The 25802-nt window shown below is 41.5% G+C and overlaps 2 protein-coding genes across 8 annotated transcripts in view; one reads left to right on the forward strand and one right to left on the reverse strand.

Annotated features, from left to right (window-relative positions):
* Window positions 1-15602, forward strand: part of CSPP1 (centrosome and spindle pole associated protein 1) — an 87679-nt gene extending 72077 nt beyond the window's left edge. For all 3 annotated transcript variants that reach the window (XM_081117103.1, XM_081117102.1, XM_081117104.1), the window contains 6 exons: window positions 1435-1575; window positions 3230-3276; window positions 5774-5837; window positions 11592-11698; window positions 12861-12987; window positions 14756-15602. In XM_081117103.1, coding sequence (XP_080973229.1) covers window positions 1435-1575; window positions 3230-3276; window positions 5774-5837; window positions 11592-11698; window positions 12861-12987; window positions 14756-14970 — 701 coding nt within the window. In that variant the 3' untranslated portion in view covers window positions 14971-15602. The remainder of the gene's footprint in view (window positions 1-1434; window positions 1576-3229; window positions 3277-5773; window positions 5838-11591; window positions 11699-12860; window positions 12988-14755) is intronic.
* Window positions 15603-17786: 2184 nt separating this feature from the next.
* Window positions 17787-25802, reverse strand: part of ARFGEF1 (ARF guanine nucleotide exchange factor 1) — a 90248-nt gene continuing 82232 nt past the window's right edge. For 2 of the 5 annotated variants that reach the window (XR_013997487.1, XR_013997489.1), the window contains exons 35-39: window positions 23106-23192; window positions 21461-21629; window positions 20043-20181; window positions 18787-18904; window positions 17787-18255 (exon numbers count right to left, since the gene is read on the reverse strand). Coding sequence is in view for 2 of the 5 variants with exons in the window: in XM_081117321.1 (XP_080973447.1) it covers window positions 18091-18255; window positions 18787-18904; window positions 20043-20181; window positions 21461-21629; window positions 23106-23245 (731 nt within the window). In the remaining 3 variants the exon portion in view is untranslated. Of the gene's footprint in view, window positions 18256-18786; window positions 18905-20042; window positions 20182-20662; window positions 20773-21460; window positions 21630-23105; window positions 23246-25802 lie in introns of those variants that run through there. The other 3 variants (XR_013997488.1, XM_081117321.1, XM_081117322.1) reach the window with 2 other exon arrangements.

Raw genomic sequence — 25802 nt, forward strand, 5'->3', positions numbered from 1 at the left:
ATCTGTTATAGAAAGTTTTGAATACAGAAAGAGAAGAGGGAAAAGTAGCCTTACAGATATTTTCTGATCTTCTGAGCCTAAAAAAAAAAAAAGTAAAATAAAAGCAAGATGTAACTGTTTTTTTTGTTTTGTTTTCTTTTTTACTTAGATTTACAAGTGTCATCAATTACATATACCATAGTTATTTTTTATGCTATCATTGTGTAAGCCAGTGGGTCTCAAGAGTTTGGTCAGGGAACCTGTGATGTCAAAACTGTTTTTGTTACAACTAAGATGTTATTTGTCTATTTCATTTTTATTCTCATGTGTGTATAGGTTTTCCAGAATTCCACAGCATGTGATGAATTCATTGCTCTGAAGATAACAGAATGTGTGCTTGTGTCTACCCTTGTAAAAACTTTAGTGTTAATTTCTGAGATGGGGTGTGTGTGTGTGTGTGTGAGAGACAGAGACATTGGGGTACTCAATTTTTAAGTGTATAAAGAGGTCTTGAGACCAAAAAGGTTTAAACCATAAAACTGAGCCATTCATTTCCCTGTATTACCACATCTAGTTCTCTGAGTCTGGAGGTAGTGACGTCAGGGTCCAATCCAACCGTGTGTGTGTGTCCAGGGTCTCTTCTGTTAACTTTGCTCTTAACCATTTTTAAATTCTTAAATATTCAATGTGCTTTCCATTTTTAACTTTTTTTTTGGACAATTCCTGATCATAAAGCTTTTTACATATTTAGGATTATTTCTTTAAATTATATCCCAGCAGTATAATTAGATCAAAGGGAATATTTCCAGGGCTTTTAAAATGTATTAACTATTTTTATTCTGAAAATTTAAGAAATTGTTTAACATTTTAATTCTGATAGATTGATACTCTTGAATTTGTGGCACAGGTAAATTCTTAAGACTGTTATTTCCTCCAGTAAGGACCTCTCTCCTAAAGTTCTAGCCCATCTGCTTTTATCTTGCTTTTTGCATGATATTTGAAAGGGCTAAAATACTAACTGGCCAATAACACTGTGTTTTCATTTTTCTAGTGTATTACAGGGATTGGCTGTGATTATATTGTCTCATGGCTGCCTGAGTTTCAGCCACAGGACTTACTGTGGGATTATCTGTGCAGAGTTGCTCTAATGTCTGCTCTGGGGGCATCTGGAGGGAGTGGGGTGGTAGGGATAGGGAATGCATCAATAAGCTGTTGCTTGTTCTGGGAGCTCCCTTATAATGTTGCTAGGTTTGTGAAAAGGCATTTATTTGAAGAATATTAACTTTGTGTTCTTTAGTTTTATGATGATTTTAATGTCTGAGTTTGGTGATGTCCTATTATTTATATTGTTCCTTAATTTTGAAATTAAGGTTACTCATGTTACTTACAGTGAAATTTTGTAAAATCTTGTTTGAAAACAAGATTTAACGTCGTTTTATAACGTTTTTGGATCAGATTCAGAAACACGAGTGGATCTGAAATTTGTGTACCCGGACCCTCCAAAAGATTATTACACCTTAGAGATTCAGCAGCAAGCCCTGCTGAGAGCACAGCAGAAGAGGCTGAACAGAATAAAAATGCAGGAAGGTGCTGAAGGTAAGAAATAATCATTACTGTTCCCAGTAGGACCAACTGGTATTATTGACGGCTTTTTCCCCCTCATCGTTTGTGTTGATTTCGTCCCAGGCTAGCTCCTACTGGTAGTTCCGTGATCACAGGCCTTTTTGGCCTTTAAACCCAGAAAAGGCTCCGATTGGCTTGGCTGAGGTCAGGTATCCATATATGAGCAGGGCGTCGCCATTCACTATAACCAGGACTGAATGCCTGGACTGGGTCACGTGCCACCAGGAACTAGGATCAAAGGGGAGGAATGCTGGGCAAACACATCAGTGCTTTCCCTATGGGGCCTTTCTCTATGTGTGTTTTCAGTTTTCATATGGCATTAAGTCTGTAAAGCATCAACTTACACTCTGTTGGAGAAGTTAGATGCTAAAAAGTGTGAGGGTGATGAATGCTGCAAGGGAGAAATCTAGGGTCCCTTAGAGTGTAACTGGGGGAGGGGGTGGTCGGGCACCTGGAGGCAGAGTGGAGCTAGTTGCCTCAGAGTATTGACAGTCCCTGTTGACAGTGCAGGTGACTGTATAATGCTCACAGGTATTTCACCAGCTCTGCCAGCCTTCAGGCCTTTGGGGGTGGCCATGGAAAATGAGTCATAAAAATGCATCAGGTAACAGGAAGAGGAGATGGTCCTATCCATTGTATTTAGGAAAATTTCAGATCCTACCTTGGTAGGCTAGTGTGGCCTGTACATCTGAAGAACCTTTCTCGACCATGTGAGACAGAATCACAGGAATACTGGAGTACGGCGCTTTAGGCCTGTATCACCAGTGAAAACTTGGGTAACGATTGGTATAGGGTGAGTCTCCCCTCCCTCTGATACAGAATTTAAATAGTGGTTTCATAGGTCACCCTCTGATAGCAAAGTAACCCAGTCTTTATAAGTAGTGGGCCTGTCGTCAGGAGAGAAGAGTGAAGCAAGTACATTCTTCAACCTTTATATCCATTTTAGTGGAATTTTTCTTTAGTAGTCCCCAGGTGGATACAGGTGCATTTTGGCACTGGGAGTATCCATCCCCCACAGCAGCCACCCCAGCTTCTGACAGGCACTATGGTGACTTAATTCATAAGAGTATGGTTTAACTATAAAACACAACCATGGCTGTAAAATATTCTGAGGAGGAATACAGGTTCTTTGGCAGCCTATTTATTCCCAAAGGCAGTTTCTAAAAGGAGCAAATGCACTATTCAGAGGCACACAAGAATGCTGGTCAAACTGGAGGGGGGCCTTGGGGACACCTCATTGATCCAAAGTCTTTCCCCTGGAACCAGGTGCCTAGAATTGGGTTAGCTACCTTCAGTTACATGTGAGGAAGCCCCTGTTTAACATCACTCAACACATTTCTACACAGATTGTAGAACTATGGGAAGATGGTGAAGAATCCATTGTTTTTCCATAGACATCAGTTCTAACTTGACAATGATTTTACTTTGCATATTCATTAATGTGAATGGGAGGATCTTACCCAACTAGAATGAATACTGGATTATATTTAATGATAAGCAAGTAATATCTTAAAAACAGTTTGTAATTTCCAGTAGAGACCTAGTCACAAAAAATATTCTAAAACTTATTTTACTTTTAAAATGTTTTCTAACCTTTTAACTTGGTTTTGTTCTCCATTGACTACAGTGGACTTGGATGCTGTCCCAAGCGCTCAAGTACAAGACCACAGAATGGTAAGGGACCAGTTCTAATTTTCAAGCTAGTTTTGAGGGGATAAAAATTTTTTAGGACTATGACAAGTGAGTATTCCAATTTTGAATTTTCAGGAATATTGAATTAAGGATTTTAGTCTTATCAGTGCAATGTGTAGCTAGAGATGTATTAGTAGAAAAGGTATGTTATAATAGCTAAAAACAAGAGTTACAGCTTGTTTAAGTTAGTTTTTAGCTGTGTGACTTCAGGCAGGTTACTTAATCCTTCTGTGACTCAGCTTCCTAATACAATACAGTGGTACCTTGGTTTTTGAATGTAATCCATATGGAAGATCGTTCAAGTTCTGAAATGTTCGAAAACCAAGGGATCAACAGCCGACAGCTAGGCCTCAGGATCTTGCCCTCAGCAGAAGCTGTGTGGCATGTTCGACTTTCGAGGTGTGTTTGAAAACTGAAGCATTCCTGGGTTTACGGCGTTTGTGAACAGAAATGTTCATCAATGGAGACATTCGAAACCGAGGTAACACTGTATGTCAAATGGGATGATAGTACTTGCCTCTGAGTGTGGCTATAAGGATTAAATTCATTGATATTTGCAAGCACAAAGGGACAGGCCTGGCATGTAATAATTTAATTAAATGTTTATTAAATAAGTAAAAAATGGTCAAGGGTTGTGAAAATTGATAATATATGAAAAGCCCTAGAATAGGGCTTGGCCGATATGTGTTTGTCGTCAATATCAGTTGTACTGGTGAGGCCTATAAAGAAAATAAGCAAGGTCAGGGGGTCACTCTTATCCCGAGGTGGTGACATCTGTGCAAAGAATAAAGAAAAGCAAGGAATGAGCCATTTCACTCAAGTATTTATTGAGTACTTACTATGGATCAGATGCTGTTCTAGGGGCTGGAGGTACAGGAGTGAACGAATAGAACAAAGTCGATGCCCTCTGAGGGCTTTCTGGTACGAGGGAGGTAGTAAATATATATCTGAAATTTTGGGTATCCGAGGAAGGGTGTACTGGGGTGAGTGAGTTTACAATTTGAAATACATTGGTCATGGGAGGCATCATTGAGTAGGTAACATTCAATGAGGACGTCTGGGAATGGGACACGTCTCCAGGGAGCAGAGGCCCCAGGAGGGAGTGGGCCTGGTGCAGACAGGAGCAGTGAGAAGAACAGAGGCTTGAGTGCCCCGAGTCCTGGAGGGAGAGGGGGAACGGGCTGGGTTGGATTGCAGGGCCTCACAGGTTGACGTAGGTCTTTTTTGCCTTTAATGTGGTGAATGTGTTGAGAAGCTTCCAAAGTTTTTGAGCAAAGGAGCAACGTGGTTTATTTCATGTATCACCATGATCCCTGACTGCTATTCACTGAGAATAGACTGAGGGGGGCAGGAAGCTACTGCTGTAATCTAGGTGAGAGGTAACATGACGTAGCCTGGGCTGGAGCAGTGGAAGTGGACTTACTTTCAAAGGAGACCTGATAGGATTTTTGACATACTTGAATGTGGCGTATAAAGAGAGTCAAAGATGGGCTTCAGGGGTTTTGGTTGGGAGCTGCTATTCACAGAGGTCGAGAGAGAGGGGTGGGGAGGAAATCAAGAACTTAGTTTTAGACATGGTAAGCTTGAGATGCCTTTTAGGCAAGCAGTTGGATCTTGCAAGTAGATAAAAGACAGAATTCAGGCAAAAAGATCAAGGTTGGAAATAAATGTAACCTTCACACACAGTAATGGTATAGGCAGTATTATCCTTATTTTCAGGTTATAAAAGTAAAGCCCAGCTAGGTTGATAGTGCCCGGGTAGTAGATGGTGCTTGGTCGACAGTGTTGCTGATAGCTACCACAGCACACAGTGTACCTTGCGAGGCACTTGACACTTATTTCTCTGAAGTTCACACCAAGGCATGCTTATCCCTGTTTACGTAAGAGGAAACTGCTAGCCCATGGTCACAGCCAATAGGCAGTAAAGCCCAGATTTGAACCCACGCTGGACTCTAGAGCTCCTTGTCCCCCTGCTATGTGGCCTGAAATGTACTGACACCTATTCCTGGATACTCTGCAGGTCAGTAGGTTTCCCTGTATGTGGCAACCACATTTCTCAGTGAAAAGATACTGAAATTTAATATTTAGATTTGGTTAAAATGATACCATATTTTGTTGAGTAGAAACTCAGCATAAGCCAACAGTTTATCTTGGCTTTTACAAAAAAGCTCACAAAAGTCCTCATTTTCCTAGAAACTGGATTATATGAAAACTACAAGAGGAATCTGGGGAAGATTGCCATGGAGAAGATAGGGCCTAGGCGGATTGTAGCACTGGTCAGTTATGGGGAGAATGTGATTCAGAAGAGAGATTGGACAATGTGTGTGTAGTGCTAAGGACAATTATTATCCAGCTAGAAAGCAGTAGCCAGTCCTACCTCTCCCCATTCTATTTTGCTGATTTTTGGGACAGTGTACAAATATGTTGTTCTTCCATATGGGACTAACAAAGATAGTAATTAATATGATGTTCCTTTTAGCCTAGAGATGACCCTAATGATTTCTTGAAAAATTCATTATTGGAATCTGATAGTGCTTTTATTGGTGAGTATATTTATTTTACCAGCCTATTTGTTAAAATATTATATTTCCTTTAAATGCTTTTCTTCATACTTAAAAAATTAGTACTTTACTCGCCTCCTCCCACAACCACATCAAAATTACAACTAAATTATAGAACCACCTGAAGACTAACTGGCAGAAGTCTTATAACTAAGGACATGAAGAAGCCACAATGAGACTGGAAGGAGGGATGGAGACATGGAACGGCAGTCCCCCCCCCACACACAGTGGGTAATTAAGATATCTCCCCCTGAGGAGCAAGGGGACCCAGCCCCACAATGCACTCCCTGGCCTGGGGCACCAGTGCTGGGGTGAGGAGTCCCCACAACATCTGGCTGTGAAAACAGGCTGAGATGGAGGGCTGCTGGGGTCCCAGTTGTTCCTCTTGAGGGACCACTGCCTGGACTCACAAATTCACTTGCTTTAAGCTTACAAGGGCAGCAGCTTGAAAAGTGCCGGGGGGGGGGCACAGACTGAATTCTCTAGCTTCAGGACGAGGGCCAGGGGTCAAGGCAGTTCTCTCTGGGGAAGGAAGTGTGGGCAAGCAGCATTGTTCCTTTAAGCTCCCCATTAACCGGGCTAATACTGTTTGCCCCACTTGGGTGAATCCGGGAGATCTCACCCAACATGCATATCCTACTAGAGCCTCTAACAGTAGCTGTTACACACAAGCGACCTATCTCAGCTCACACTGTGGATTCTCCTAAAATCTCTCAAATATACACAACCCCCAGAAAAGCAGTGGCCCCAAGCTTGACATAAGCTGCGGCCAGCTTGCAATGTAGCTTAAACTAAGCAGCCATAGGACTGAGACAAGTGGTAGCTGGCCTCAGCTCGTATCATGGTGCCCACCAGAGGGTCCCAACCCTGGCATTAGTGCCAGCCAGCCTTTATTCACAGCATAGCCTCTCCCTAACACCTCCAGTCCCAGCACCAGTAGCATCTAATGGCAAATATTTTGTAGCTCCCACAGAATGGCCCGAAGCCAGGCACAAATGGTGGCTGAATGTGGCCTGCAGCAAAGCTTCTCCTAAGAGCCTCCAGAACCCATACACCCAGTGTCTACATTCAGACCATGCGAAAGTACCCCCCAACCAGCTCTATAAATGACATACTTGAAGAGCAGACTGGGCTGACATCAGAGCCCCTATAAAGAGACTCCCTCTCCATGAGGTCAGACCCCACACAGTAGCTTGTCTGCTCTAGTCATAGCCAGTTAGCCTGAGGGTGAATCCTGCCTACTGACATACTCAACTACAACAGGAGGGCGCACACAACCCACACAAGGAAACCCTTGGAGCACCCAGCTCAGGTGAACAGGGAGACTGTGCCACTGGGCCTCACAGGACACCTACCACATACGGCTACTCTGCCAAGACTGGGAGATGTAGCAGATCTACTTAACACATAGAAACAAACACAGGGAGTCAGCCAAGTGAGGACACAAAGAAACATTTCCCAAATGAAACAGAACTAAACTCCAGAAAATGAGCTAAATGAAATCTACCAGATACAGAGTTCAAAACACTGATGATAATGAGTCTCAGTGAACTTAGGGGAAGAATAGATGAACTCAATGAGAACCTCAACAAAGAGATTGCAGCCATAAAAATAGAACCAGTCAGAGATGATGAATACAATAGCTGAAATGAAGACTATATTAGAGGGAATCAACAGCAGAATTAGATAAAGCAGGGATCAAATCACCAATCTGCAGACAACATAGTGGAAAATGCTATTGGAACAGCAAAAAGGAAAAAATAAGGATAGTTTAAGAGACCTCTGGGATGACATCAAGCACACCAACATTCACATCATGAAGTGCCAGAAGGAGAGGGCAAGGGATTGAAAACCTATTTGAAGAAATAATGACTGAAAACTTTCCTGACCTGGCACAGGAAAGTGACAAACATGTCCACGAAGCACAGAGTCCCAAAACATGATGAACCCAAAGAGGCCCACACCAAGATACATCATAATTAAAATGGCCAAGGTTAATCTTAAAAGCAGCAAGAGAAAGACAGTTAATTACCCTCAAGGGAGCCCCATATGACTGTCAGCTGACTTCTCAACAGAAATTTCACAGGCCAGAGGGATTGTGGCAGAGCCTGGCAGAAGGAGTGGAGATGTGTCTACGGCCTCCTGACTGTATCACATGAAACATTCTCAAGGATAGACCATATGTTGAGACAAAATGAGTCTCAATACATTTAAGACTGAAATCATACCAAGCATCTCCTTCAACCACGATGGCATGAAACTAGAAGTCAACTATAAGTAAATTGCAGGACAGAAAAATCAACATACAAAAGTCTGTGGTGTTTCTATATACAGACAATGAACTATCAGAAAGAGAAATGAAGAAAATTCCATTTACAGTCAAAACAAAAAGAATAAAATACCAAGAAATAAATTTAACAAAGGAGGTGAAAGACCTGTACACTGAAAACTATAAGACATTGTTGAAAGAAATTGAAGACACAAAGAAATATTCTATGCTCATGGATTGGAAGAGTTAACATTGTTAACATTACCCAAAGCAATCTACAGAGTCAATGCAATCCCTATCAAAATCCTAATGGCATTATTCACAGAAATAGAACAAATAATGTTTGTATGGACCACCAAAGACCTTGAATAGCCAAAGCAATCCTGAGGAAAAAAACAAAGCTAGAGATATCACATTCCTCAATTTCAAATTATACTACAAAGCTATAGTAATTAAAACAGTATGGTATTGGCAGAAAAACACCACAGACCAATGGAACAGAATTTGGAGCCCAGGGATAAACCCACACATATATGGGCAACTAATTTATGGGAAAGGAGCCAAGAATATACAATGGAGAAAGGAAAGTCTCTTAAATAAATTCTATTGGGAAAACTGGAAAGGTACATGCAAAAGAATGAAACTGGACCACTGTTTTATACCATGCACAAATATTGACTCAAAATGGATTAAAAACTTCAATGTAAGACCTGACACAGTAAAATACATAGAAGAAAACACAGGCACTAAACTTCTAGACATTTGTTTTTGTGGTGTTTTGGGGAATTTGATTCCAAAGGCAAGGGAAACCAAAGCAAAAATAACTGGGACTGCAGCAACTAAAAATGTCTGCACAGCAAAGGAAACTCAACAAAACAAAAAAGGCAACCAATTGAATGAGAAAAAGTTTGCAAATGATACTTCCAATAAGGAACTATTGAAAAAGTGTATCCCCATGTTCACTGCAGCATTATTTACAATAGCCAACTTAAGGAAATAACTTTCATGTTCGCCAGTGGATGGGTGGATAAAAAAGATGTGATATATATATAAAGTATTATATACACCATGGAATACTACTGAGCTATAAAAAAGATGAAATGTTGCCATCTGGAACAACATGGGTGGCTCTTGAGGGATTTAGGTGAAATAAGTCAGGGAAAGGGACAAAGTTTGTGATTTCACTCGTATGTGAGACACAGAATAAAGTAACATATGAACTAACAAAACAAAAAACTAAACTCACAGACAACAGCGTAGTGGTTACCACGGGGAAGTAGGTTGGGGAGGAGGGTGAAATGTATAAAGTGGGTCAAATGTATAGTAATGGAAAGAAACCAGACTTCCGTTAACGAGCACTCAGTAGAGTACACAGGTATCGAATTATAATGCACGCCTGAAATTTGTTATTAACCAACATTACCTCAGTAAAAAAATAAAAACACCCCAAAATATCATTTACATTAGCACCCCCCCATAAAAAAGGAATATTTAATATAAAGTTTACCCCCCAAACGAGATTAATGTGAGGACAACTACAAACCCTCACAAAAGAAATATAAATGGAGATATATTTCATAGACTGGAAGGTTTAATATTATCAATATGTCAGTTTTTCCCAACTTGATGTATAGATTCAGTACAATCCCAGTCACAATCCCAGCAAGTTATTTTGTGGGTAACTAATCTAAAGTTTACATGGAGTGGGAAAAGAGCCAATACGATACTGAAAAACAACTGGAGCACTAGCACTACCTGACTTCAGGACTTACTATAAAGTTACAGTAATCAAAACAGTGTGGTACTGTCAAAAGAAGAGACAGATAGATCAGTGGAACAGAATGAGTGTCCAGAAACAGACCCACACAAGTATAGTCAACTGATCTTTGACAAAAGAGCAAAGGTTGTTCAACTGAGGAAAGGTCGTCTTTTCAACAAATGATGCTAGAACTGGGCGCCAACATGTGAAGAAAGACACACTCTTAAACACAGACCTTACACACTTCACAAAAAACAACTAAAATTGACCTAAATGTAAAGTGCAAAACTATAAAACTCCTAGAACATAACATAGGAAAAACACTACAAGAACTTGGTTATGGCAGTGATGTTTTAGATACAACAATAGTACAATCCATGAAAGAAATAGTTGGTAGCTAGATCTTATTAAAATTAATGATCTGTAAAAGACAATGTCAAGAGAATGAGAGGACAACCCACAGACTGGGAAAAAAATATTTGGAAAAGATACCTCTGATATAGGGCTGTTATCCAAAGCACTTTTTTTTTTTTTTTAATATATCTTTATTGATTTCAGACAGAGGACAGGAGAGGGAGAGAGAGAGATAGAAACATCAATGATGAGAGAGTCATTGATCAGCTAGCCCACAACCCAGGCATGTGCCCTGACCGGGAATCGAACCCCAATCGCCTAGATCCTAGATCAACACTCAACTGCTGAGCCACGCCTAGCCGAGCTTCCAAGCACTCTTAAATCCCACCACCAATAAGGATAAGAACAACCCAATTAAAAAATCCAAACACACACTTCATTAAATAAATATATAAATAGATGCTCCACATCATGTCGTCAGGGAAATGCAAATTAACACAACAGTGAGATTTCACTACACACCTATCAGAATGTCCAAAATCTAAAACCCTGACCACCAAATGCTGGTAAGGATGTGGGAACTCTCCTTGCTGTGAGAATGCACAATGGTACAGACATTTTGGAAGAGTGTGTGGTGGTTTTGTAGGAAACTAAATCTATTGCACTCCGTGGAATAAATGTCTAACCACTGTGCTGTACACCTGAAACTAATATAATACCAAATGTTGGTGAAGATGTGGGGAAACTAGAACTTAAGTGGGTAGAACCACTTTTGAAAATGGTTTGGCAGTTCCTCAAAAAGGCTAAATGTAGTTACCCAGCAAATGCACTCCTAGGAATATACTCCAAAAAAATGAAAACATGACCACAAAAAGACAGGTACATGAATGTTCATAATAGCTAACTAGAAACAATTCAAATGTCCATCAGCTGATGAATACATTGACAAAATGTGACGTACCCATGACAGAGTATATTCAAAAATGAAAAGAGAATGAACTACTGACATGTTACAACGTAGATGAACCTCAAACACATGCTAAGTGAAACACGCCTATAACACTGTATAATTACACTTACGTGGAATCTCAGGAAAGGTAAATCTATTGAGAACGAAAGCAGGTCACTGTTTACACTGGGCTGGGCAGGTGGGAGTGGGGAGTGATTGCCCGCAAGCACAAGGGAACGTTCTGAGGTGACAGAAATTTTCTAAAACTAGATGATAATTGCACAATTCTGTAAAAATCATTGAACTATGGTACATTTATAATGAGTGGATTTTATTATATGTAAATATAGCTGAGTAAAGATTTGCAATGGGGATGTTTAAGACTTCTCCCTTGTGTGGTCCTAGGTGCGTATGGTGAGACGTATCCGGCCTTTGAAGAGGATGCCCTTCTCCCGTCAGGGCGGCCCTCTGCAAGGGCTCGCAGGAGGAGCAACCTGAAAGGACTGGCCTCTGTATGTATGAAATGTCCTTTTCTTTTTTACCTTTTCGGTTTAGGAGTGAGGTCTGGGTTCTGACCCATACTAAATCGGTATGGTCTGATAAATAGAGTACTTGCTCTGCAATATGGTGGACATGGGTCTGAATCTAGGCTCTACCAGCAAAAATGGATGACCTTGAGCAAGTCATTGAACTCTGCCTTGGCTTCTACGAAGTAAGTTTCCTATCTCCTAGGGTGGCCGTAAGTGTAAGACTAGTACTTGGCACAGAATCTCTGCCCTATAAATGTTAATTCCTTACCCTAGCTTCTTCCCTCCTTCCACCTACAGAATATATGAATCTCTGAGAAAGCATGAGAAGCAATACCATTTATTGGAAAGCCTGCTATATTTTTATAGTCACCTAAGCCTATTATGTAGATGACATCTCTGTTTGGACCAGATAACTTGTCCAAGGTCACATAAAACATGCAGACTTTGGAGCCCTTAGTATATGTCCCAACGTTAGGTACTGAGTCAGGCATGCAGGGAATTCTCACCAAATGACAAATGCTGTTATCAGATTATATGTACAGCTTTATCGGGTGGCAATAACTTGTTTTCCTAGCAATCCCTAATCTACCTTTTGTCTATAGATTTGCCTTTTTTGGATGTATAAATGAGAGCACACAATATATGGTCATTTGTGACTGGCTTTTTTCTTTCAAAGGTCATTTAAGTTATAGCGTGTCACGACTTGATTTCTTTTTATTGTTGAATAACATTCCATTTATGGGTAGTCCACATTTTTTAATCAGTTCAGCACCTGATGGATATTTAGGTTATTTCCACTTTTTGTCTGTTAGGAATACTGCTTTTAACATCTGTGTTTAAGTTTTTTGATGTTCTCACCTGGTGTGTGTGTATACCTAGGAGCAGAGTTGCTGGGTGATATGGTAACTATGTTCCACCTTTATCCAGTCTGGCAGTGCTTCTGTGTTATCACAGACACAGTACCTTCATCTGAGCCTGCATAGACAAACACCAGGAATTAGAATGAAAATGCTATAGGTTTTCATTTGTTTTATTTTGTACATCACATTGTATACTTATCAAGGGCAAGAACATGTTTTGATTCACCTATTTATTCTGAACATATGTTAATGATCATTTCTGAAGTTCTGTTTTCTGACTACAGGATAACAGTCGTCTAGATGGTCTCTCTTTAAAATCTGTATCCAGTGTAAATATTGATCAGATTAGAATGAGAAATGAGGAACGAATGCGAAGACTGAATGAACTCCAGAATAAACCTATTAATACAGGTAAATGGCCAAGTTTAATGGCCTATAGCAAATTCTTTAAGGACTCTTAACCTGCTTATGTACATGGCAGCTTTCACTTATAGCTGGGGGACTGATGCAATGAATGCTGAAATCCTTTGAGTTGTAGGGCCTGTAACACAGCTATCCAGCAAAACCAGGACTCGGGGTTGTACCCGTTTTTGAGTGGATTCTAAACAGATAAAGCTTTTGCTTATAAAGATATCCAGGCTTTGCTTTCAGCAGGGAAAATGCTAATTAGTATCAGCATCACACTTCCCTTACTGAAGTGAGAGATTAACTTTTTAAAAGTTTTGAGTTTTTTAGATAACACATACATTACTAATTTGTAGTACTTCAAAGAAAAGGGTTTTACCTTTTTACTTGCCTTTTAGTACCTTGGACACAAAGGTTAACTATTTCCTTTTTATAAGACAAAGTTTAGTCGTCTTGTTATGTTGGGCTTTGCTGTCATGAGCTCAGGTAGGCAGGACAGTTCCTTACACAACCAATGAGCTACTCTGGACCACCTTTTAATGTCAATGTTGTTAGTTATTAGGATAATGGGACAGTTTTATGGTACATAATCCCTACTGTATTATTAGTTTTAGCAAATAGTGACCTATTTGGACAATTTTCTTTAGTCTGTTAAGCTACATTACAATAATTTCCTTATAGCAGTTTTCTTAAGGTATTTTTAGATCTTACCTTTAATACTGTGTTAATTTAAAATTGTCATCATACACTCTAACAGTCAAGGTGTCATGTGTTCTGATGGCAATTCCATAACAAATACTAGCAGACATGGTACAGTGATGGAGGAATCTTTTCATATCATACCTAGAAAAACATGGAATGGCAATGCTTTCTTTTTAGCTAAAAAGCATTTTCTTTTAATTTTGAGTATTGTGAATTCCCTGTTCCTCTATTTCTTTTAGAAGCAGTAAGTTGAATAAACGGGTATTTTTAAATTGAGAAGACAGAGCAATTTAAGAATTTACTCTTTCAGAAGGTATTCCACTTATAAACTTTTTTTTTTAACACTGTCCTTTCAAACAGGAGCTTTTTGGGACGATGTGGATTGATTGCTCATTAAATTGATTGCACAAGTCCCTTTGCTGGGCTAATCCTTCACTGACCAGGAGATGTAATTTAAAACAAAAACCAAAAAGAAATTGACATCACAGGGTAGGAAGACAGATTTTCCTATTATTATATGTATAAGTAGCATACAGATATAGAAGTTGATTACAGTCAATTCAATTGAAAAAGAAACATAAGAGCTATCTCTTAATGGAGTAGACACAACCTTAGATTCGGTGTAAGAATGGAAGTAATTTTATCCCGTCTAGTGCTTTCCTGAAATGACTTTTCTTTATAGCAGTGTTATAGGTTGGGAGTTTTTCAAAACCATGTTGAATCAAAAACAAAGTTAGTTTTGCATGGTATCCATTGAGTTTCTCCTGAAGGTGACACAAAATAAAATGGCTCACACTCCTAAGGTCAACTTAATGTTGGCTGTGGTCTCCTCTGCTGTCCTTGGGATGGGTCCCTATGGTGCTGATACCATGGAGTCACTTTCAGTTGCATTTTCTGTTTCATAAGATTGGTTCCCTTCTTGGGTTTGCTTTCCTACCTCTAAAGTGAGGGGTGTCTGGACAAAACCGTACAATTTAGAACATAACATTGTAGAGAAATAGAGCTGTACAGGCCTGTGTTCACATCATTTGCCTGCCACCCACCTGAGTCATGTCTCTCTTGCCTCCTTTAGATGACGAGAGTTCACTGGTTGACCCTGATGACATCATGAAGCAGGTGGGTGACGATGGATCAGACTCTGTAGCAACGGAACCCTGGCTCCGTCCAGGCACCTCAGAAACACTGAAACGATTCATGGCAGAGCAACTGGACCAAGAGCAGCAGCAACAGGTTCCTGGAAAACCAAGCACTTTCAATTGGCAGGGCCTGTCTACTGCACACGGTTAAAATAAATCTGTATTGGACCCAGCAGTGCCTTTTAAGGTGAAAGGAATGTTTACTCTGAACTTTTAATATGTGCTACTTTGACTCCTACCTGGAAGTTACTTATGTACCATCTGTGTATGGGGTGTATTTTTTCCATGATGATGTATATAATGTAATTATGTACATAAATAAAAGGCCATGATTAATTTATATATAATGTAGAATTGCATAGAATTATTTTTGCACAATTTTGCCATAAATCAGGGTGGTATTGAACTCAACTACCTTACGTGCATTACTGTAAATTCTGCTTGTCGGTAAGGTGAGGTGAGTAAAACACAAGTGTCTGAACAGTCCTCTGAAACCAGAAGACCGTTACATGTACACTTGTTACTGCTATGGAAATGACTCACTAGTAAATGCAGTAGCTAGAGCTGTCACTGTTCCAGCTGCGATGTAATGAGAACCCAATTATTTCCATGTTACTTATGGCTACTTACCAGTACAAATGGGAGTCATAATTGAGTTTATAGCCCTAAGCCATGAACTAAATGTTACATCCTTCTGCCTATTTTTGTGTCAATTAAGGGATTAAGTTTACTAATTTATATGATTTAACGATTTCTTTATAGAAATAAATTATTTTTATTACCAATGTTGATTTCTTATTTTAACTGGAATTGAGGCTTCTAGACAAGATATTCTAGAAGTTGGAGAGGCAGGAACACCTTGGGTCAAGGATGGACTGGAATCCTCACTGTGCCACCATGGACCCTTGAGTAAGTGACTCAGTCTCTCTAATCACTCCATAAGAGGTGCCTTTAAAAAAGATGAATTTGGCCCTGGCCAGTGGGGCTCAGTTGGTTGGAGCGTCATCCTGTGCACCAAAGGGTCTTGGGTTTGATCCCCGGTCAGGGCAAGTACAGGAAGCAACCAGTTGATGTTTCTCTTACCTGTCCCCTCTCAAATCAATGAGAACATATCCTCAGGTGAGGATTAAAAAACAAGACTTAAATTCTGGGAAATAATTATTTTGTGTGTTTAGTACCAGAGTGAAGGACACCCGCAGGCACTACTACTTCACACTTCCTTCCACTAACAGTTAATGGCAGACAAGCCCAGATGCGTTTACCTCAGGTGTGAAATTTCTGATACTTTGAATTTTAACTGCATATAAATTTTATACTTGGTTTATAATCTAACCATTGTTTATTTTACTATAAAGATTTTTTTTTCTTATTTCTTTATCTGTAAGTTAGATGAAGGCCTCTTTCTCCTCTAGGGAAAGTCCTGATACTATACCATGAAATAAAGCGCCAGGTTATTTGAAACACACACCTCTCAGACATACCAGAGGTCATGGTGGCTCCGAGATCCCTAGGTAGGTGACTCCCAGCTGGGCTGGAACAGGCTCCATCTCGGGGTAATAAATATGGTCGACTTATAAATGCACAGTTCAGTAACTACTCATTATCTAAGAGGTGTGAAAACAGACTGAACACTTACCTTTTAACCCAACCTTAAAATGATCTTGACACGTAACATATTCCTTGTTAATGCCACTGTACCACACACCTGCCCCGAAGGGAACTTGACCGCTTCTTCTCACTATTCAAATATGGGAGCATTATTCTGGGTTATTAATAAATACACAAAATACCAAGTTGTGAATACCCTATGGTTGAGAAAGCAGGGTGTGGGTGAGAATCTAATTCCAGAAGCTGGAAAGAAAACTTTAGAACTAAAGAATACTGAATTTGTAGTTCTGGCAGAAAATACCCTTTCCCTAGTTGTTTTGTAATTTTAAAAAATCCAAAAGAAGAAAACCAATGAAACATGGGGCTGTGGATCACACAGGTTTTGATTGCACTGATGAAATAATCCAAAAACTTTATTGACTTAACCTGATTAGAATATGCCAGATGAGAATATTGTACAGAAAGTTGTACAGAATTTTTACATAGAAAACTTTACATCTGTACCATATACATTTTATCCATCTGAAAAAATTTTCTACATCCACTGTTAATACGGAATGCTTGACAATCTTGTCATTTTTAACCATCAGAGCACAATTCACAGTATGAATACATTTCCAGTAAATCTAATCTCCCCAAACCATGCCAGAGTTGTTATTGTAATATATTCAACATTAAGTTCTGTACATAGAGTAAAATCTACATCAAGCCCCGCCACCCAAAAGAAAAGAAAGTGACAGCAACCTAGATTCGTTTTGCACTGATTCAAGTTTGATCCATGAAGGATCATTCTATTTTAATGGCTCATCTTTAAAAGCCCTAAGAGAAGTATATTACAGGTAGTTATGTCAGTAGGGATATTTTCTACCCTTTTTTTTGTTGTTGATCATGACAAGTGTTGGCCACAATAGCTTTGGGGCATGTTAAACCTTCAAAATTACCAAACCCCCCCCCAAAAGGACAAAACCAAAATCCCCACAAAATAAAAAAGACAAAGTTCAACCCAAATTTTTAGTGCATTTGACAAAATATTAGGTATTTAGCAAATGAATAAGAAAATAAAGAAATAAAACAGTGCAAGGAGAACTATATCATGTTTAAGGTTTTTATATTACAGACCTGTGTCTCTGTACATTTTTCACAGAAGGGTGATTACCAGTATCTCAGGTAGCCTGAGTGTGCAAAAATTTCAGAGTAAGAATACCGTAGTTGCTAAATATCTTTTACCGTGAACAATAATCTCTTCTCCCCCTACTCCCCAGGTATAAACATTTCATCCTTCAAAATACAGCTCTCCTGAGTTGTACTTCCTGTAGAAGTTCAAATCTTTACATCTATAGTTCTTTGGGTAAGTTTCACTTCCACACCTGCCAAAAGTTGTGGGGCTGTCCCTGCCAGTGAGGACAGGGAAGGACCCATGAACATAAGCTGACACTGTGGAAACGGGCTTTCTGCTCAACATGAGCCCAGCATGACACACAGGGTCCATCACTGAGAGGGACTGGGGCGTTGTAAGATTGAGTTCTAATTCTAAGTATCTTTACCAGTAACGCTTAGACGCTGAAATTCAGAGAAACAATTTTTCAGGTAGGAAACCTCAGCTCCAGGGTCCTTTTAAAGAGCAGAGGGATGTAAACGCCAAGAGAAAAATATTAAGTTCCCATCATTGCTTGTTTATTCCAAGTTCCTGTTCAGGCGGTTGTGATATCTGAAAAACTACTCCGATTCGCAGAAAAAATCTTCTAAGAACAGCACGAAGTTCAGGAATCAAGTCAAACTGCATAATTTCACATAAGAGAGGATAGTAGAATGATGCATGAGCTTTGAACTGGGAGAGAAAACGAATTTCTTCATTAGTAGTGCGCGCATCCCACACCACTACCTAAGCCCCCGGGTCCAACCACTGTGGGCCGAGTGCTGGCCGCTGAAGACAGGAGCGTGCGTGAAGCAGCAGTGCACTGACTATGGAACTGGAAGACCAGAAGTTCTCAAGGCTCACTTCAAACAAACGTTATTCACTTAGTTTCTACCTTATTTTGTAAACCATTTTCCACTACATTTCCTTGACAAACTTAGAACAAATTTTTAATATTTATCATTGTTTTTTTCCAGGTAATAAAAGTAAGAGACCCAGCAGGAACCACAGTTGAGTTTTTATAAGCTATGAATGGGTTATTGAAACTATCACTTATTTGATAAAATAAAATTTTAATTTTCAGAGGAAATTCTACCTAACATTGCGGTATAAACTATGCAGTCTCCAGGCAAAGACTATACATTCCATATTCAGAATGAGCACTTGCTTCACTTTGACTATCAAGCTAGAAATGCTGGGCTGGATACGATGTGTCATACTTACCCTATTATCGCTTATCTTTAGAACTTTAGTTAGAAACAAAAGCAGTAAGTTAGTCCAGGCCTCCCGATGACTCTCTGATGTTAGAGTGAGGAAGTAACTTAGCGCTTCACTGCACACACTGTAACAGAAAAGGTTCACTCTTACATGTGCTTACACCTGCTGGTACAGACACCCAGCAAGAACAACAGACATAGAGGGTAGGAAATACTATTAGAAACCTGTTTCTATTAAAGAGCATCAGCATAAACATCTATATTTTTAAGTTGGGAAGAAACCAGGTATTAAAAAAAGCCATTGGAACTTATAAGGAAGCCCACATTTCATAATTTTCAGTTTCACTAAATTCAAAGCACACGTGAAAGCTTTGCATCAAGAGCCCTGGGCGGAGCCCTGGCCGGTCTGGCTCGGTGGTTAGAGAGTCAGCTCGGACTGAAGGGTCCTGGGCTCAATTCCAGCCAAGGGCAGGGACCTCGGCGGCAGGCTCGATCCCCGGCCCTGGTCAGGCGCGTGCAGGAGGCAACCAATTGATGTGTCCCCCCCTGCCCCCCAACTTCCACTCTGAAAAGTAATCAGAAAAATACCCTCAGATGAGGATTTTTTAAAAAAAGGCCTGGGCTGGCCCCTCACTAGCTGCAGGTTTAGACCCTTTGGGGCCTCAACACTCCCATCAATAAAATGGGGAAACAGACAATGAGATCTCTTAAAATGTATTCAACTGGTCTGAGACCATCTGTTCCACAAGAACACACAAAAATACCGTTCAGATGACAGTAGTGCTTCTGAAGGGCATGTTTCAGCCTTAATGTGAGTTTAAATGTTAAAATGCAGAATATTGTCATTAAATAAAAATAGAATGTAAACAAGTAACACACACACACAAAAACTCCACATACATTTTCAAGCTAAATACAGGCAGGCAGGTTCTCCCTTTCACAAATGATTGGTTTGTAAAAACTGAGTTCTATGGCACACAAAAAAGCCTAAAAACCAAACTACAAAGTTTAAAAAATTTTGAGATAACACTTTCTCCTTTGTCCTGTAACAGCAGCATTAGACACGACGTGCTCCTGTGTCACCAACTACTCAAGCACATGCCTCTCTCGGACTGAATTTGTCGCCATCTCTCCCTTAGGCCCGTTAGCCGGCAGCTCCCGATGGGGCTGGCTGTGGACTCCACCCCGCGCGCAAACCCAGCCCTTTCCTGCTCTGCCCCACGCAGCGCACGGGGACGGCGGAAACGCAGCCAGGAGTCTTACTTTAAAAGCCTCTGCTGGACCTCCTCCCAGGCACTAACGCGGCTCTCGTCCATGTACATCCGGAACAGAATGCGCAGCCCACAGGCCAGGCTGCTCGTCTCCTGCTTCAGAAGGTTGGGTTTCGATTTGCCTTTAAAGCCTGCGGAAAGGGGGGTTTGTGGGATGAGCTTAGGAAGGCACTTTACAGCACACTGTGTGTGTGCAGCCATCACATGCTGCCTACAAAGCAGAGCTGCCCTCAGCCGTAGCCGCTGCCCCAGGGCCCTGTGCCCTCGAGGGGCCCTGGGAGAGGAGTCACACTGAGAAGGTAGGCCCTGAGACTGCAGGGGAGACCACGCTGGGCTGGCGGCCCAACGTGAAGGCAATGCTATGTTTGGAATTTCCTCCCCTTTCAAGCAGAGGATACGAAATACAAGACAACTTCTGGCCTGGGCAAGTGGAACTCCTCAAACAAAACTGCACCTGAAGGCCCCGTGCAGCATGCAGCAGGGCTCCCCGAGGACAGAGCCAGCCGCGCAGCAGCAGGACTGTTTCCAAGGCCAGCGGCACGAAGGGCCACGTATGTATGGAATAGGGGTCCAGTGACCTCGCCGGAATAGTCCCAGTAGAATGGTGGCAACAAGTTGGGCTGAAGGGGAAAGAGCAAGTCCAGACTACTCTTCCTGAAGTCAGGTTGTGAAGGGGAGAGGATGGGCAGAGACGTGGCTTAATCAGCAGTTAAACAGACCTCCTAGGTTACATGAAAACAAACAGAACTATGTAAAGCAACCCGGCACTCCATCTGACAGTCTGACATTCAGTAAACATCAGCTCCCTTCTTCGTTTCCTGCCAGAATCATCTTCCTCCACTCTCCCAGCAGCACTGTTTTGCACCAAATAGGCATTAAGTAACTATTTCTTAAATAAAAAATTAACAATGTCAGTAAATTATAGCTTGTTTAAAATTTTCAACATGTTCTAAAACAACTATACCTCCCACTTCAAACCATTCACTTTCATTCTGAGATATGGCCTTGACCAGGTCAACATAGAGGTCATTTGAACACATAGGCCAGATTGTGTGTGTGGGACCCTCACACCCACCATTTCTCATAAAAGGGCAGATTTCAGTATGCTTACAGTACCAACAGGAAGGCCTCGGCTGGGAAACAAGATGAAAGATGACTGGTCAAATCAATCAAGTAACAGGCTGACTAAACAAGGGGGAAACAAATATACCCAGGCAGCTGCTTGGTTTACTGAAGACTCGAGAAAGACCTGGTTGGTAGATTGCCTTCCTATTATAATTGTCAAGGTAAAAGCTTAAACAGTGACATGCAGGGGCCTGAAGGACACGATCAATGAACTCTGATCAGTGTAAATATCTATTGCACATTCATTTATGGTGAACATTAAGATGTGGGACCTGTGCAGCTTACCTGCTTTCCACAGAGCAGTCCTCTGTTCGTTGTTAGAATTAAATGCTTTTGCAAATCGATGTGACTCTAATAAGCAGTCCAGCAGCTTAAAAAGCTGTTGTGATGTTAAAAAGCGGTACATTCCTTGGTCTTGAGTATCAACTCGAACATCAAAGTCCACGGCATCTCTCTTTGGGAAACAAACCACCACGGCACATGGATGCACGCACATGCAAGTACACGTACAGACACACACACACATACACAGAGTCACAGATTTAGTAAGTTTAGAACTCAATGCTCCCCAAAGGCCAGATTTACGAGCAAGCCACAGTACCTAATCTGTTCTCTCTCAGTAGGAAATAGGGAAAGGCCCATCTTTTGTTGCCTCACTTCCAGATTCTTCATTGCACGCACCCAGCACTACCTCCTCCTCCCAGTTCCCTCTTCCTAATCCCTGACTCGAGCTTTGCACCGTACCAGATCCTACAGCCACTCTCCCACCCTTCCCTGTTCCTCGCCCCTCAGGTCCTCCCTTCACCAGGATGGAGTCCATGTGATTATAATTATTCCCTTGCACAACCCCTCACCTCGTCTTTACAGTAAACTTTTGGCAAAGCTGCCTACTCCATGTCTGCGCCCACACGCTAAACGTGACAGGAGAAAAATGGACTGATTTCTGTTTAAATCCAGTGGGCTCTAGACCCTGCCCAGCAATCTTCCTGTGCTTCCCTCTTCCACTTCCCTGGGCCACTAGCTCCTGTTTTCACTTCTCTCAAGTAGCTAAAGCTTTCTTCCCGACCTCACTTGGTGGATGGCTTTTCTTCCTGTCTAAGTGAGAGTCAGAGCTATCAGATCTCCCACAAACTCCCACCAGCCTTCCTACATTTATATATAGCCCGTCCACTTTGCTTGCTTTCCTGTTATAATGCATCAACTGTCTGTGCTTCTACTCAAGACAACTGGGCCCCTCGCCCCCGGGGACCGTGCACTAGGTCCCATCTCCCTTTACTCAGGAGGCCGCTCTAGCAACTGCTCTCTCCTGCATTTGGTTCCTCTCTCCCAGAGGTCCTGTCAGGGAACATGCTGCCATACTGCTACTCTCAAAGACAAACTAAAGCATACTCTTCTCCTGACACCCCCATCCTCCAGCTATCACCCCATTTCTCTGTACCCTTCGCGGCAAAACTCATGATTAGTTACCGATATTTGCTGTCTTCAACTGCTCTCTTCTCTTGTTCCAGTATAATAGTTAACATTACAGTTAAACACAATATCAAGGTAACTGAAGTCCACCAAATTGCTAGAGGGCAATTCTCAGACAGAATATCACTTGACCTATTATTGAGCACTGGACAGAGTGGGTCACACCCTTCTTCTGAAGACACTGTCCTCACCTGGCTTCCAGGACAGCGCTGCCTCTTGGTCCCCTCATGCCGCCCTGATTCTTAGTCTCGGGCTCTGTACCAGCTGCCCTGTCACCAGGGGCTCTAACCCACAGGGCCTCCAGGGCTCAGCCCTGACCCTCCTCTTAGTTCTGTCCACATTTTCTACCTTGGCAATGTCATCCAGTCCTCGGTTTAAAATGTGATGAAGACCCGCCCCCAGCCCCAAATGAAACCTTGAGCTGGACGCCGCTCTGCCCCGGCTGTGCCCCGCCCCTCACCTGGGCTGCGGCCAAGTTTTCGGCGTCTTCCTTCCTGCTGGTCGCCGGGAAGAACACAATGTTGTCGATAGTCTGGATGAGTTCCAGCTGCACAACACATTTAATCAACAGGGCGGCAAACAGTTTTTGTTCTGGATATTCTGTGAGGAAACCCACCCCAATGCACATGCAAACAAAAATTATTTTGAATCCTTTATCATTTCTGTGACATTACAATGCTAAGGGGACATAACAGGTAGGAAGGTAACTTGCACACATCACCCTGAGGGACATGCTTACTGCTTCTGCACAAAGCACTTCTCAGCAAAAGTTTAACTTAATATTTAGAAAAGCCATAGAAAATTAATTTTTTTAAATAAGCAAAAGTATTCCAAATCACGTAGAACAGTGACTATGTTTAAGAAGGTTCCACTACACATTTTAAAATAAGAGTTATGCTATTCTATAACAAAATGTAACAATGAATTAAAAGCTGGAACTTGAATGTTTACTATAAACCCAAGTTTGTTTGACCCTTGAATATAGGCAATATAAAAACCTATTCCAAAAGAAAACAACAGGAACTAGAGCCTAAAGATAGGAAGTGAAAGATAGCCAAGAATTCTGACAAATGGGGCAATATTATGGATTAACCACAGCACACGTTTCATTTGGATCCAGATTAGGAGCTGTAGCTAAAATGACCTTATACCTTCAAATGGGTCCATAAGCAAAAAAGTCTATAAAAAGTTATGCTAAGTGTGTTACTACAAAAGTAACCAGATTGGAAGGAACAGTAGTGTTCTCCACATTGTCCAGGTGAGCTGTAACAGCCAAAACCCTCTAGCCCGCACAAATTTGCTCGACAGGATGACGTTTCTAATACATACTCATAAAAGAATTTTCCATTTCACTGACCATTTCAGTTAAGCAAAAGTAAAAGGACAAGGTTAGGAAAGATGACTCAGCTACAGGCAGTGTAGACCTGTGACTCCAGGGCAGCCCCGCCCCCCAAGGCCACACCTGATCCTGGGATCCTGGGCCTCAGGATCAGCTTTTCCAGGGAGTTATCCTGAAGGCAGATGGCTGCCCAAGGGCACTGTTTTCCGCCTCGGGGTAATGGCTTCAGCACTAGAGGACTTCGAATCCTCCAGTTTCTTTCTACTTTTAACGACAAATTCCCTTTTCTGGGCACCAATTTGTGGAAATTAAATTCATGTTTCAGGGACTTGGGGTAGCAGCAAAAAACTTGTTCAGTTAAACTTATTCTTATTTAGGTTATTAGCAAAGGTGCTTTTCCAGGTAGTTTTCAGAAATGCTGCCGTATTTACCACTTAGTTCTTAGTACTAGAGCTCAAGTCAGGAAACAAAGAAACCCACAAGTCCCATGGTTGTCTCTTCCTCTTAAATGTCTCCTTCCCATTCCTGCACCATAGTCACAGGCTTATGTGTATCCATCATTCATTCCCCTCCCTCATTCAAGTCATAAGAACATTCTCAGGGGCTGGAGCAGGAGACTCTGGGCAGCACAGCTGGCACCACTGAAGGGACCTGTGAGTAGGCTGCTGTCTAGTGAGACACCTTCTCCTCAGCTCCAGCATCAGGTGCTCAAGGGTGTTAAGCACTTTCCAACGGTGAACTCAGTTTGGCTGATGAGGCTCCACTCTGATGGAAAGAGGGAAGCTGGGGCTCTCCAGTTCCTCGTGTCCTTTCAGAGCTGAAGGGTGAGGATCCTAACTCCAGTCTCACTAGCAAGGACCAGTTGCATGTGTGGGGACAATATTTATTTGGACAAACTTTACTCATGACAAGGGTTGACCTGCCAGGGCTGTGATAGGCGACCATTTCACCGAGTCAACAAAGAATACGGAGCAAAGCTAAACTATGTGGGACAGCAAGTTCTGAATTGAGACAGGCATCGAGACGAGATGGGGCAGTGGTGTTTCCTCAAAGGTGGAGAAAGAATGAGACGGCCGCCACTCAGACAGGGCAGACTTAGGTCTGTGCTTTGATTCTGTTCTGAGTAGCAGGGACACAGACGGCAGATGGCCTCCTCATCAAACAGGAGCCACAAACTGTCCACTAGGGAATGGGCTCATGGGAACATGTTGGTCGTTTGTTCTTCCTCCAGCTCCAACTATTCTGAGTTGACAAGTCCATGGTGAATTTTTCCTAAAGGCCTCCCAGGGGAGTAAGAGCCCTCTGCTCTGGGTGGCAGTGGAGCAGCACTCTTTGTTCAGGTAGGCATATTCTCAGGTAGCCAAGTAAAAACTTTCTAATGTGTGAAGACCAAATTCTTCCTTTATAAAGTTAAATATAATGAAGTTCAGTCTTGGGGCCAAGAGAGCAAAAGCCACTCACAATTCTGTCCTCACAGCACTTTCCAGTGCAGACTAAAGCGGTCATGAATTCCTGCATCAGTCAGCTGTTCTCCAGAGACCAGGAATAAGAAATCAAGATGGGCCACTCACCACCACCCACCTCCCTGTTAAGAAGTTAGCAAGACACCGTGGCTGAAGCTAGAAGCTCCCTTTAGGAAGGATAGCAAATCTGTCTTCTCTCAAGAACAAATGTAAGCACCCAGAACTAATTAAAAATTCCTTGAAAAAAATTAACTCAAAATGGACCAGTGACCTAAATATAAGAGCTAAAAAATATAAAACTTCAGAAGAAAACAGTGGGGAAAATCTTCATGACCTGTTAATGAATTATTAGCTA

This window comes from Miniopterus schreibersii (genome assembly GCF_964146895.1).
Source record: "Miniopterus schreibersii genome assembly, chromosome: 17".
Lineage (NCBI taxonomy): Eukaryota > Metazoa > Chordata > Mammalia > Chiroptera > Miniopteridae > Miniopterus > Miniopterus schreibersii.